Source organism: Pseudopipra pipra, chromosome 18, assembly GCF_036250125.1.
Source record: "Pseudopipra pipra isolate bDixPip1 chromosome 18, bDixPip1.hap1, whole genome shotgun sequence".
NCBI lineage: Eukaryota > Metazoa > Chordata > Aves > Passeriformes > Pipridae > Pseudopipra > Pseudopipra pipra.
In genome coordinates, this window is record NC_087566.1 from 7,231,746 (window position 1) to 7,246,082 (window position 14,337).

At 46.2% G+C, this 14,337-nt stretch overlaps 1 protein-coding gene across 6 annotated transcripts in view; it reads right to left on the reverse strand.

Annotated features, from left to right (window-relative positions):
- Nucleotides 1–14,337, reverse strand: part of KIAA1671 (KIAA1671 ortholog) — a 69,968-nt gene that overhangs the window by 12,803 nt on the left and 42,828 nt on the right. The window contains exon 1 of one of the 6 annotated variants that reach the window (XM_064674872.1): nucleotides 8,939–9,452. The exons of 4 other annotated variants lie outside the window; for them this stretch is intronic. In XM_064674872.1, the coding sequence (XP_064530942.1) occupies nucleotides 8,939–9,223 (285 nt within the window). In that variant the 5' untranslated portion in view covers nucleotides 9,224–9,452. Of the gene's footprint in view, nucleotides 1–1,517; nucleotides 1,668–8,938; nucleotides 9,453–14,337 lie in introns of those variants that run through there. One more of the 6 variants, XM_064674875.1, reaches the window with a different exon arrangement.

The following is a 14,337-nucleotide window of genomic DNA, read 5'->3' on the forward strand; positions in this document are numbered from 1 at the left end:
CTGTGAAGTTTGGAGGAGAGGGGTGTGCTGAGCAAAAACAAACCCTAAAAATTATCCTCTCCAGAAGGTGATTATTAACAAGCAAAGAATGATGAGTTTTAGCTTTTCTTTCAAAGGTCTCTTTTATATCATTTTCACCACACTCCAGAACAACTCGAGGCGATCAACACATGAAGCCAGGCCAGGTACAGCCATTTCCTCTATAAACAAAATATTCAGGATACAGTAAAGCCAGACATTTCAAAGGAAAGGACAGCAAAAAGAAGGGTCTAGTGTCTTTTTAGAGCCAGAAGATAAGCCCAAATTAGGAATTTTCTTATTTATAATGACAGAAAAATCTCCCCAAATAAATACCACGCTCGATCCAAGTTTCAAATGCTGTAATTCCTTGAGCTTTGATCTTTTAACTTCCCAATTCTTATGCTAGGAGCAGGAAAAAATTGACTTAATTTTCATATAAAATAAAGCAGCTGAGCTGTGTCCTGCTTTGCCTCTGGTTCTTCTTCTAAAATGAGACATTATGATTATGCCTTTTTCAGTCCTCCCTTGGAATTAAACTGGGCTTGGCTATAGTCCAGGGCTGATTACTCCTGCAATTTCCAGTTCCTGAAAATGATGCACACACAATATTGGTTCTACCGGCCCAAAAATTACCCGTAACTCTGAGTGAGCGGAGACGTTTTTGTGAAAAGCCCTCCCGCACTAATGTGAAATAAAGACCTGGCATAGGAGGAACACCAGCTCGGAGAGATCTCATGAGTCAGAAGCTGCACAGACAGTTTCAAAAATATCTTTGTTTGCAAAGGAGCCTGAGACATCAGCCAGGGGAAGTGACAGCCCACAGCTTGAGTGCGAATGTTCAAAGCTAAAATCCACTGGTATAGACTGGATATGAGGAGGAACTGCACAATGGAAGGAAGTTTTGACCATCTGCCTTGTTAATACAGAACTCAGAGAAAAAACTGTGCTTATTTCTTGAAAAGTGCCTTTTTTTTTTTTTCCTCATTTTCTCTCTCCTTTTTTTAATCAAAGAAGTCAGAGATTTGGTCAAATTGCCCCTTAAGTGTGACACTGCATTTAAGCACAGCTTACAAGTCCTTACAAATCCAGAAAACCATCACAACTGTTCCCCTGCAGACTGCCAGGAGGATGGCAAAATACCATCTATTCTATTAATTTTGTATTGTATTAATATTGTATTTTATTATTTCACAGTTGCCTCTGCTTTGACCAGGATGCTGGGCTCCATGACCTTCATAACCCTTTATAATCTGAATTATTCTACAATTATTCCAAGAACTATTAATAGAAGGTAAACCATACATTTTGGACTACTAACAGAATTATCAGGACATAACATCATATTGACACCAACCAACACCAAAAACCCACCACACTAAGAGGGTCTACGGGTCACAGCCCATAGATTTTTCTTTGGAAGCACCCAAATGCCAGAACAGTAAGGGGAAAGTCTGACTCCATGGAATCAGCATCCCACAATTTCCATCCATACTCACTATCCGGCGAACGAGCGCTGCCCACAAGGAGTAAGTCATGGCTCCCTCCCAACGTTCCCGTTAGTTCCTGGCAATCAGGTGAGGAGATGGACCAACTCCAGGTTTAAATTAGTTGCTGAAAGGAGTAAATGCCTCAGGGAATGTCCCAGGCTGGGGCAGCACCTTCTGCCCCCACCCTCCAACGCTGCAGCCACAGATAAACAGTTCCAGGAATTGAACAGCTTCTCTCTGACCTCACGGATGAGGAAAGTTAAAGACCTCCAGTGCCGGCTCCACAGCGGGCAGAGCCACGTGGGACAACTCCTCAGCCCGCCCCAACACCCCATCCAGCACAGTGCCCTCACACCAAGGGACTCCACCATCATCGGAGATGATGCCCCAGGTCCAAGAGCAGGGACAAAATTAACTGAATTAATCAATCTCAGAACCTCCAGGTCTTTCCATTACAACACAGGCCACTGTGACCAGGTAAGGAGACAGCAGTGAGCAACCTTGGTGTCTGCTCAGGAGGAACATCCCTCTGTACTGTGTCCAGCTCTGGGGTCACCAGCAAAGGGAGGACATCAACCTGTTGGAGCGAGTCCAGAGGAGGCCATGAAGATGATCAGAGGGAGGGAGCACCTCTGCTGTGAGGAAAGGTGGGGTTGTTAAGCCTGGGGAAGAGAAGGCTCTGGGGTGACCTTAGTGCAGCCTTTCAGTACCTGAATGGGCTCCAAGAGACTGGAGAGGGACTTTGGACAAGGGCCTGGAGTGACAGGACAAAGGGTAATGGCTTCTCACTGCCAGAAGGCAGGGCTAGATGGGATATTGGGAAGAAATTCTTCCCTGTGAGGGTGGTGAGGCCCTGGCACAGGGTGCCCAGAGAAGCCGTGGCTGCCCATCCCTGGAAGTGTCCAAGGCCAGGTTGGATGGGGCTTGGAGCAACCTGTCTAGTGGAAGGTGTCCCTGCCCATGGCAGGGGGTGGAACTGGATGAGCTTTAAGGTCCCTCCCCACCTAAACCATTCTATGATCCCACTGCCCTGGTGCTTCCTGGGCTGAGGATGACAAGTCAGTTTATTGTGGAGAACTGGAGCTGGTGCCACTGCCGGATGCATAAGCACACACCTGGGGAAACACAGGCATGCCCCCTGTGTCTGGAAGCACTCACACGACATATTTAGCACTCTTAGATCCTAAGAAGCTACGCTGTTCTGCTCAAAAATCCTTTAAATAATGGATGTTCTCCTCTCCCATGGGCAGTGGAGTAGTACCAGTCCCACAGTGCCAAACAACTCAGAAATGCCATCAGCCCCGACATCCTCCCTGTTGCTATGCAACCCAGGGCTGCCTCTCCATATGTGTTTTCCCTGCCTCTTCCACAGGGATATGATACTCAGCCACCAATTACATCCCAGCTAAAAGCTGACAGCACTTCCCTTATGAAACATAGGTTGTTTTTAGAGGGTGACTGGTTTAATTCTCCACCTTTTCATTGCTTCCCAGTTTGAGGCACAGGCCTGAATCCCAACCCCTTCTCCCTGGAAAGGCACGGCAAAAATCCCAGAAAAGCAGATGTATGCCAGTAGAAATCAGGAATATGCCGATGTTCCTTCAGCCCTAACCTGGGGAGGAAATGCCAGGAGTGAGAGTGACCAGCTGGAACCCCGGCATCCTGGAGGGAAGAGGCCCGAGGTCTTCCCAAGTTGCTCTATCCCATGACAACGTTAGCTCAGCTATCTCCTTTGGAAAGCCCCAGCTGCTCCCACAGCAGCCTTATTATCTCCAGGGCCATGGCCTTGCTGACAGGGAGCCAGCCTTGATCTGAGAACCAAACCCCTTTGCTTCAGCACTGAATTGAAACAAAACAAAATCCACGTGTTTCACATATATCCCTTGGAAATGTGCACGTGTCTTATGCTACAGTAAAAATATCTTCATCTTGATCAAAACACCCAAACTGTGTCACAAATGATATGACACATGGGTTAGAGCAGAGCTGATGGGGACGCTCCTCCCCACATCAACACTCAATGCACATCCAGTGACAAAGGAGTCACAGGAAATCACTGCCAGGAAGTGCAAGGACATGGAGCTACTGGAGCAAGTCCAGAGGAGGCCACAGAGGTGCTCCAAGGGCTGGAGCCACTCTGCTCTGGAGACAGGCTGGGAGAGCTGGGGGTGTTCAGCTGGGAGAAGAGAAGACTCCAGGGAGACCTTAGAGCCCCTTCCAGTGCCTAAAGGGAATTGAAAAGAGCTGGAGAGGGACTTTGGACAAGGGCATGGGGGGAAATGGCTTTAAACTGGCAGAGGGCAGGTTTAGATTAGATATTGGGATGAAATTCTTCCTTGTGAAGGTGGTGAGGCCCTGGCACAGGCTGCAGCACAAAAGGAAGACTCAAAGTCTGCCTGGCACCGACTCTAGCTAAAATGAAGAATGTCATCGAATTAGTGCAAATGAAGTTGGTTTTGCCAGGGATCTGGTTACCATCATGGAATGGCATCAGCTCCCTGCTCCTGGGGTGACTCGTGATGCAGTTACCTCCTCGCTCCATTGAGAATTTCAAAGACATTTGAGAGTTAGTAATTTTTTATACCCTGAAAATAGAGCTGCTCTGCCTCGCTGAGAACACTCACCATGCTCACGTCATGTGGTTCACTGCAAGGCTGAAGATAGAGCAGAGGTTGACTCGATGTGCAAAATGCAGACGAGACCTAAATTCTAAATATAAACCTTGCCGGGGCTGAGCAAGCCATGACAGCACTTCCTCTGAGAGGTGGGAACGCAGAACACCAGAGCAGAGCAAAAGAAATAGCTGGGAACATCTTTAAAACCCCTCCTAGATCAACAGATTAAATTTCCTTTTCAGCCTCAGGCAGTGAAGTTGATAAGAAACGAACCCCCAAGACACCCAAGGCAGCAGGATGGAGCTGGAGGCTCTGTCAGGAAGAGCCTGAGCAGCACGGTGCTGTCCCACCTCTGAGACATTGGAATCCACACTCTCCCCAGGCCATATCAACTCCCATCAGTGCTAATAAAAGCTGCCACTGAGCACTAAACAGGATTCCTCGACTCCAACATTGCAGGAGGCACAAGACAGAACAAGGCAGTTTCATACTGGGATGCCAAGGAGGGAATATATTTGCTTTTTTTTGAAAAGCTGCACACTTGAAATCAACACCTCCCACTAGAAATGCTGCATCTCACAGCTCTTCTGCACAGTTAACATCTCTCCACATAAGACACGAGTTAAACTTCAAACAAACATTCCTGGGAAAAAGTGTTCTTTAGCTTAAAGCCTGGAATTAAAGATGTACAGAAAGTGATAGAATTTCCTGACAACAAGGGAATAACAAACATGCAGCCTTTAGAGGCTGCACTGCTCGTTCCAACACACATCTCTCACAGCGTAGAGGATGTTTTAGAAGACAGCAGTCAAAATACACACAGTCACCCTCCCTCCTGTGAAACACCAGGAGTGTTTCCTGAAACTACCACAATATTACCGAATTTCAATATAAATGGACTGCCAGGATAAGGAGACTGTGAGGGTGGTGAGGCCCAGGCACAGGTTGCCCAGAGAAGCTGTGACTGCCCCATCCCTCGAAGTGTCCAAGGCTAGGTTGGATGGGGCTTGGAGCAACCTGGTCTAGTGGAAGGTGTCCCTTCCCATGGAAGGGGGTGGGACTGGATAATTTTTAAGGTCCCTTCCAATTCAAATCATCCTGGGATTCTGAGACTTGTGTTCAGTGAAGTTTTTCTGTAATACAATTTATTTCCCCCTTAAAGTTATCAGAGCTTTAAAAGAAACAAAGCAGCAAGATGGATGAGCACAAAATACCAGCTGTAAATCTATTTATGTTATTTTCTTATGCTTTAAGAACATGGTAAAAATCAACTCCTTGCAGCCAGTCTAAGTGAAATCACAGAGTAACATCATTTAAGTGATTATTCCTGTCAAAATAACGAGAGAGCAACAAAGGCAGCCACCAAATGCCCATCACTATGGGTTTCTGGCCCAGATTTATCCGCCAGCTACGTTCATGGCCTGTTAAACCAAAGAGAAGTTATTAAGAATGAAAAAGCAGGAACTGTTTCAGCACTGGCTCTTGTATCTTCATTAATTAAACCAAACAGCTTCACTCCTCCCCCCACCCCCAAACAAGACAAACAACTCATTTTTAAAGTCCGCTGGCTGCAAACTTGCTTCCCCCTACCCCAAAAGCTCCCTGGGAGTTTAAAGATAAAGTTTAAAGCTAAAATTCCATTCACTGATGGCACCAAAAAACATTTTGGAGAACAATTCACTGTGCCTTTGTTGAATATTAAGGCAAAACAATTCAGCAACTACTTTTTGTAGGGTCTGTACCTATTCCAAGTTCAGATTCAAAGTGCCAACCTGTAGTAATTTGTTTTTTACACATCGTTTGTTCAACGATGTTCACCACAAAGGACAGACAGACCTTGGGTAGAATCAGAGCAGGCACTGCAGATCAAAGCACTCTGAAAAGCAAGAGAGGTGCTGTGTAGGCGTGTAAGTCAAACCAGGGCACTCACCTGCTCCTACACACTAGAGAGAGATCCTACTCTGTGGGAAAAGTCATAGTTCACCAGCTTTTCCAAGGAACAAGCTGCCTTCACAAGCTTATGCTGGTTTAGAAAGGAACACCTGGGAAGATTAACAAAAAATAGGATGGGAATTTCAGCCTCTAGCAGAGAGGGTGACAGGGAAAGGGCTGTAGGATGCAAGAAAAACCCTGGGAAGTGCCCTCCCAGCACATCTGGAACACATGTAGTGAACAAACCACTCCACTTCCATCTTTATTTTGGAATTATATTAAAAAGTGAGTCCAAACCAAATAACTGTGATTCTGCCAGATCAAGTTTGAATGAAAACACCGTTTTCATCAACCACCCAGTACACCAAGAGGAATCACTATTTAATGCACTTTGGTGTTATTTTTAGCGCAAATCGGAGCAACTCAGGTAAAACACATCAACCACTTCCAGTCTGAGCAGCCTCAGTATTCATTTTTCCTGTTCTAATTCCAAATCTTCTCCCAAAGAATGTGAAACCCCTCTGAGGTTTTCCATTACTTTTTTGGCAGTGTAAGGGGAACCAAGGGCATCAAAGAACTGCCCTGGTCTAATTGTATGGCAACAAACCCCGAGATCTAAAACAGTTCTGGCTGTGAAACCAGATCTCACACCTATAATAGAACCGAGACTGATGCCACCCTGATTAAATCAGAGATCATGTTTAATGGTTGTACCTCTGCTCCTCTTACAACGAAGACACTGAGCTGAGGACATGAGATGAAAAATGGAAAATAGCCTCAATAAAGATGTCTGAGAGAAAAATCAACTTCCATTTGAAAGGTCTCACTGAAAAGTAAAAAATTCTGCAAGTTCAGCTACAGGTTCCCAGATCTGAAGTTGAAGAAGTTTACTCACACTATCTAAACCCTGACTTGAGTTTGGACAGGTTTCTCGGCCTTGTACAATGCCAAGTTCTCCACCAGCAGCCACCAGTGCCAGCAGAGACAGGAGCTGGAGGCCACTGGCCCTCACAAGCTCCTTGTTTCAAAACTCCATCGCTGAAGTACCAGCACCACTACTCTACAGTGTACCCTAGGGCAGTAAATAAGTCAGGTTATGATGAGTTACACACTTCATACTAACTCCATAGTTGTTCTGTAGCAAAATGTCAGCAGTTCCAAGGACTACGACCAGGACCCCATTCCAATCAGATAAAAGAGCTCAAGGTCCATATTCAACAGTCCTTCGCCGCAGACGCAACGGCACCAAAGACAAACTCACGAGATCTGAGACCTCAAGTTTGAGCCCAAGTGAAACCAAATTCACACATAAAGCCAAGCACAAGCAAAATTCCTGCTGAAACATAGGAACAGCAGCTCCAGCACTGTCACCAGTGACTTAAGAGAAAAGGTCACCCCGTGCCTCCTGATTTCTGCTCCGTAAGCAGTCCCGTGTAAGACAGCAGGACGTTTGTCCTCTGCAGGTTTCACATTCCCATTTTTCAGCCTTCTTTTAAATGAGTTTTTCATTCTGATGAATCCAATAAATCTAAAACACCAGCTTAAAAAAAAAAGTCCAGAGAACTACACCATGCTAACACCGTAACACTGGTTACCAAATATTTTCCTCTTCATTCTTTCGTGCTTACTTGACAGTATTTTCTTACCCAGTCCAGCCAGACAGGACATGGATAGCAAGCTGGGACAGAAATGCTCTAACCAGAGCTGATACAAGGACTGGAAACAGCCCGTATGCAAACGCCACACCTGCCCCAGGAATGCGGCATCACCTGCACTCGGTCCGTGAGCAAACCCTGGGAGGCCACAGCAGAACTCAGTATATTTACACTTTACAATGAGTAACTGTTTTATTTAATAATAAAAAAAAGGAAACAAAAACATTTTAGCCACTTCAGAAAGTTCAGGATTTACCACACCCTGGCACCAAGGCTTGGGGCCCCATTCCACACAACTCAGCTACAGTCACCCAGTTTCCATAGTTCAAGAGTCGGGCTTAAATCACCAGTTTCAGCTCCTCTCCATGAAATAAAACAGAATAAACCAGATTTATTTCCCTTTTACCCACTATAACCCCAAACCACTGCAGCTTTGCAGAATGTGCCAGAACTACAATTGGAGGTGTCAATAATGGCAGTCCCAGCCCAGGCCCCAGAAAAGGGTTTCCCTCTCCCAAGTGGCCTCTCCTCCACCACCTTGCCATGCTATGTAATACAGACTATCCTTCCTGAAAATAACCTGGAGACTAGGAAAGGAATTTAAAGAGGGCTCAGTGTGGCACATGGCCATAAGGAACCAAGAGCTCTTCATCCTTGCTTTGCTCCCAGGAATTACGCCCTGTCTCTGCCCCACCACAGCCTTCACAAGTCACACTGATCGTATCACTTCAATTTCATGACAAAGTAGCAAGTACACTGAGAAAAACACCTCTTTTTTCAATAAAAGAAGAGAAAAATGATCATTTACCTTGACTGCAGAGTGGCAGCACTTAACTCTTTAACTGATTTAGCTTCAGGCGTTTTTACTAGAAAATCACAAACACTAAAGCACATCCAAAGCCATGCTGGGGAACTGCCAGACACCAGTCTAACTTCCCAGTTTTACACTAGTACTTGTCCTACCTTATTGTGTTGCTTCAAAGATAAACCACATTTTCCCCATTCCCCAAACCTTGATTCCCTGGCAAATGAAAATATCTACCTGCGCTGCAGGAAGAAATCAGCTGGGAACAGACAGACAGCACTACCTGGAAGTGTTTTGGGGGCTATTTTTAGATGGAAAAGCAGACAAGAGGTAGGTTTTGTCATGAGATAAAGTGCTGCAACAAACCCAAGGTTTTGCATTGTATTCTCTCCCTTGAGGGTCTCAAAAAGGTGCATCGCTTACAAGCTCGGGTGGCTCTGAACTGGGCTGCCTCTTCCTCAAAGAGGAAAACCTCTGCTGACTCCGCACTGAAAACCTTCGGAAGGACTCTCTGCTCCGGGATGCAAAGTGCCTGAAGGAAGAGGTTCTCTTGAAGGGAGTCCTGCTGCCACCTTCCCCGCTACTCCGCTCATGAGCCACCGCAGTAGTGACTAAATTTAGTGCTTCCTGCAAGGATCTCCGCACTGTACCCATCCACTGGGTCATGTGAGTTTGTGCCACTGTCAGTTTGTCTCCAAGGTAATCCATTTTTTCTCCAGCAGAGATGAGAAATCAATATTCAGTAGCAATTAAAATATATTCTCCTTAACAACCCTGATTTATTTTGCAAAAGAGTGATTCCACGTATAAAATATTTTCGGCTAAGGTAAACAGCACTGCACTATCACCCTCAGCATATTCCTGAAATTAAATAACTAAATATGTGAGGTTGGAGATTGGTATTTGTCAAGTAGGAAAAAATAAAAAGACTTTTCCTACTTACAATCAGATTTCCAGAGTTCCATCAAAATATGTTTAATTCAGCCGTGTTAAAGAGTGAAATCAAGGTTTAAATCCTGACACAGTCACTTGAAATGAGTCCATCTGCAAGCACAGAATTAGGCTCCTAATGTCTCATTTCAGAGCAGGAAAAGCAACTCCCTTTTTAAGCCAAGTTTTTGTTTTGCTGTAAATATCAGAAGGATAAAAAGAATCTGATTCTCCCGGCTCGGCAGCTCGGCAGGTGACAGTATATTGACCAAAGTTCTGGTGCTCCTATACAATCCATTTAGCAGCAAAACGATTAGATCTTCTGAACAGTAAATCCAAATCCTTTTCTCCCAAAAAAACTCTGCGGGAAGGTGTTAGCAGCAGCAGAATCCCCTCCTCACCAGCCTTCCTGTCTCGGGAACCATTCTCAAGACGTTCCCTCCCAGAAATGCGGAGCAAAGCCCAGGAGGCTGAAGGGGAGCCGTGTCCAGCCTGGTGCCTTCCTGACGGGACTCGGGACTCGCTGGTGCTCAGAGCCTGCCAAAAGAGCTTCTGGATGACATCAGCTCCTCTGCTCCCAGGGGATCCCAGCCGAGGGCCAGCGATGGACCAGCAGCCGGCACAAACTGTCCCCACACCTCAGAGCAGGCTCCTCTCCTTACACACCCCGGAGAGGCTCTGGGAAGGAGCTGCTGGATGCACAGCTGTTTGGAGCCTGTCTCCCTCCCAGGGTTTTGCCATGCTCCGAGCGCTCCTGACTAAGGCACATGAGGTTACAAGCAGGAGACGCTGCCTCTGGTAGCCCGACCCCTCCTCTCCGTCCCTGCCTCGCCTCTGCTCCGGAGAGGAAACAATGAGGAGGTGACCAGCCGCAGAGGTCTGCCCAAGGAAAGGATCTGGGCTGGGCTTTATTATAGTACAGGCAGGGTTACCATGGCAACGCAGGGAACAGCATCTGCTGGCTCCGGAGCAGGCAGGAGTTGCACAGATCTATTGGAATGATTCATAGTTTGCATATGTCACGTGTACTCCCTGATTTTAACCCTTCCTGGGGAGCACAGCTTTGCCAGGGAACGTCTCACACCAACACCAGCAGGTTCCCACTGGGATGTGGTCAAACCTACACCCCACTCCTGCTGCTCGATGGGCACCTGGGTTGTGCCAGCACCTGTACCTGGTTTATTGTGCCATTCATGGGCTCAAACAGGACACAGCACAGGATCAGCACAGGATAATGATTAAGCCAGAGGTTCACACCAAAGCTGAACAGGTCTGACCATTGGAAGCAGGTTTTTTCCACTTTCCTACACTGTTCCCTGTTGTGAAGAAGGGCTCCATGTCATCCCCCAACTCTGCTCCCTCCTCAGCTGCTGGGAGACCACCAGGTCAGTACCACAAAGCCCAAAATGATTGGGGGTAATAAGAGTACCCCATGGATAAAAGCAGGTAACAGCAAGCAGTCAGGTGTCACCAGCCATGGAATTCCTGGGAACAGCCCACTTGGGAGGACTGGAGAAATAAAAGCTATGGATTCCAGTCAATGACATATGTTTAGATTTAAAAGTCTAAAGTCAAGCTGTGACTAGTTCAGGGCCGAGAGGAGAGAGGCAAGACAGGCATGTTGGAAGCTGCTCCTCTCTTGTTTATTCAAGGGGTTTTTGTGGCTGTTGCTTCATTTGCCATACAAAGTACCATGGTCTTACATCATCCTCTGCTCCTCTGAACTGTCCAGGGGTAGATTTAATGGAACAGATAATTTCTAGAGATTATTTGATGCAATGGTTCTTTCACAATGTTTTGTTATATCAGAAATGTGCCCTGCAGACAGGAACAAGCCCGAGATGCTCTGAGGAAATGGGGTGCCTTGCTTTTTGAGCCCTGGTTTTAAGAGCTCAACTTCACCAACCTGTAACTTGCCTCCAAGAAAAACTTCAGTGACAAAATGTAGCATTTTCTAACTTACTTCTCATTTCTGAATATAACTGTTTTGAACATTCTCAAATTTGCAGCCTAATAAAACTCATTAATGATAAAAGAGAATCCAACCAACAGCGAAAACCTTCGTCCCCTCACACACAGCTCTTCCCTTAAAGAGCTGCAGGGTTATTTTTGTAAGGAAATGAAAAGAGATCCTTTTGATCAGATGCCCCAAGAACTGGGTGTTTCTTAGATTTGTAAAGAAATAGAAAAAAAATTAAATTTATCTCCCAGTGTTACAGATAATGCTTCATGAATGATGGGGATCCTGTAGCCAAGGCTGAAATTTAGGACTTAGTGCACATTTTTATGCTGTTTAATCTAAGCTTGATATTTCAAACATCTGAGTTTTGCAAGTGCAGCTCCATGCCTGCTGCAGTGCAGGGAAGGGGGCTTTGCCATTCCAGAGGATTTCAGGCTCTGTCTGATCTGGGAGCCCCCTGAAACAGCAGCCAGAGGGCTCTGACTGTAGCTGCCATGTGAGTTAGTCAGCAGCTCCTTCAGCTCACCAGGATGGGCAGAGCAGAACCGAAATTTAAGCCCCTTCTGGAATATTGCCTGGGGCAAACAGAGGGAGAGGCATGGTCAGATTCCACCCAGGATGCACAGAACACAGTGTTCCTATAGCTCACTGCAAGAACTTCTCACACAGCACGTGACTTGAAGGATCTGAAAAGCCACTACAGAATATATTCCACTTTTTCATTACATCTCCCCTGAAAAGAGAAGTTATACCAAATTTACCATTTTTGTCCTTAGAAGATTGTAAAACTGCTGATTTGAATCTATCTGCAATACTAAATTTAGGATCTTCTGGCACCACGTGAACACACTGCTGGGTATTGAAGTATCCTCAGCACTTAAATTACTGCTTAGATTTACACCTCAATTAACATCATGGCAAAAATATCAGATGTGCCTTCACCATCAAATTCAAATGGTTGGAGATTTTTCCATCACTTCAGCTGAAATGTCAGGGAAGTGGAACAAGATGAGCTTTATGGTCCCTGGCTTTATGGTGAGGGCCATGGGCAGTGACACCTTCCACTATCCCAAGTTGCTCCAAGCCCCATCCAACCTGGCCTCGAACTTCCAGGGATGGGGCAGCCACAGCTTCTCTGGACAACCTGTGCCAGGGCCTCACCACCCTCACAGGGAGGAATTTCTTCCCAACATCTCATCTAAACCTGCTCTCTTTCAGTTTAAAACCATTCTCCCTTGTCCTGTTACTCCATAACGCTCCATGCAAACTTCCCAGCTGGCAAAAGCTCAAAACTGTATTTTAATTCAACAACAGCATGTGAGTTACATACAGTTTCTATTTAGTTCTTCTCTGGTGATTCCACATCTTTTCATACCCATCAGCCTACGGAACGTCGCTCACCCCACACAGATGTTCTCTGACTGTCCCCCAGCCCTTCAGCCCAGCAGTCCTGGCTGAGTGAGGGTTTGTTCCTGAACAAGAACAGCACAAAACAATCTTCTGCCCTTGACAAATCCTAGTGATTATCTCACCCCGCAGCCACCCTGGGTCTGTCAGGGATCTGCAGCTCCAGAAAACAGAGTGCACACACTGCTACCCAAACTGCATGACTAATTACCTCGGTACAAATGGGACTTCGTTATTCAAACATCGCTGGATGCTTCCATTATGAACAGCCATTCCACCTACAGCTCAATAACACAACCCTGCACAAAGAAGTAACAATCCTTATTTCCCCCCCTCATTCAGTAGAAAACAAAATTCCATGGTTACATAATATTTTCCAAAAGCTTCTTTCAGCTCCTTTTGAGCTGTACCTGCTCTCAAATAGGTATAATTATGTTAATGACTAGATAGGATTGGAAGGTCATTTTAAGGCAGGACTGCACGTAGCACACATGGAACAGACACCCCAGGAGGGGCAGGTGGGACTCGCAGCCTCACGACAGGGGTGAGTCCTTCCAGCCCACCAGGCCCCCCATCACCACCTCCCCTCCAGCAGCACCAATGTGCATGAATAGGGAAGGAAATCCAGCTGAAGACCCACCAAGAGAACACTTGGGATTAATTTTCACCTCAGCTGGGTCCCTAAATGACGCTTTGTCAGCACAGGAGCTGGAATAGAAGGATGAGCAATCTTAATTTGGACTAACAGTGAAAACAACATCTCTGCTCTTCCCTTGTGGGACCCTCAGTCAGAAATTCACTCTCATGATGAGTCTCATCCCGCTTCAGTTGGCAATTAGCAATAATTCATGCATTTCTGAATGGTTTTCTGGGAGGCATCACCCCACGTGCAAACAGCATGACTGAGTCCTTGTGAGGACCACGGCAGCTCCAGTCCCCCCTCGGGGCTCTGAGTTTGTCCCTCTCGTGACACCCAGTGCTCAGCCCCTCCAGGAGCAGAGCCTGCCCTTGTAAGGCTGTCCTGGCCCTGCATTCCACACCAACTCTCTTTTCGTTTCATTAGTAAGAGAACTTAATTTAACCTCTTGTGTTTGACATTATGGACTATTTAAAGACCCAGCACTGGGCTGGGCTTAGTTGCATGGCTCCAAACTCAATTACTCTTGGGTTCCTCAGACACTACAAACAACTCAGGGTTTTACAGGCTCCTTATTTTTGCTTCTGTATTCTCTATTTTGCCAACTCAGTTGTCACAGTCGAAGAGAGATTACAAGCATTCCTAACCACAGGCTGAATTTCTTACATGCAACATCCCATCATGAAGGTTTTTGCCACGTCACCTTCAAATTCTCTGGTCTAGTGGAAGGTGTCCCTGCCCGTGGAAAGGGGTGGAACAAGATGAGCTTTAAGGTCCCTCTCAACCCAAACCACCCCCTGATTCCATCATTCTATGGCAGATCTCTAGATTGGCCACCCCTCCAACCCAAGAATTCCCATGAAACTTAATACAGTCAAAGATAAAGTG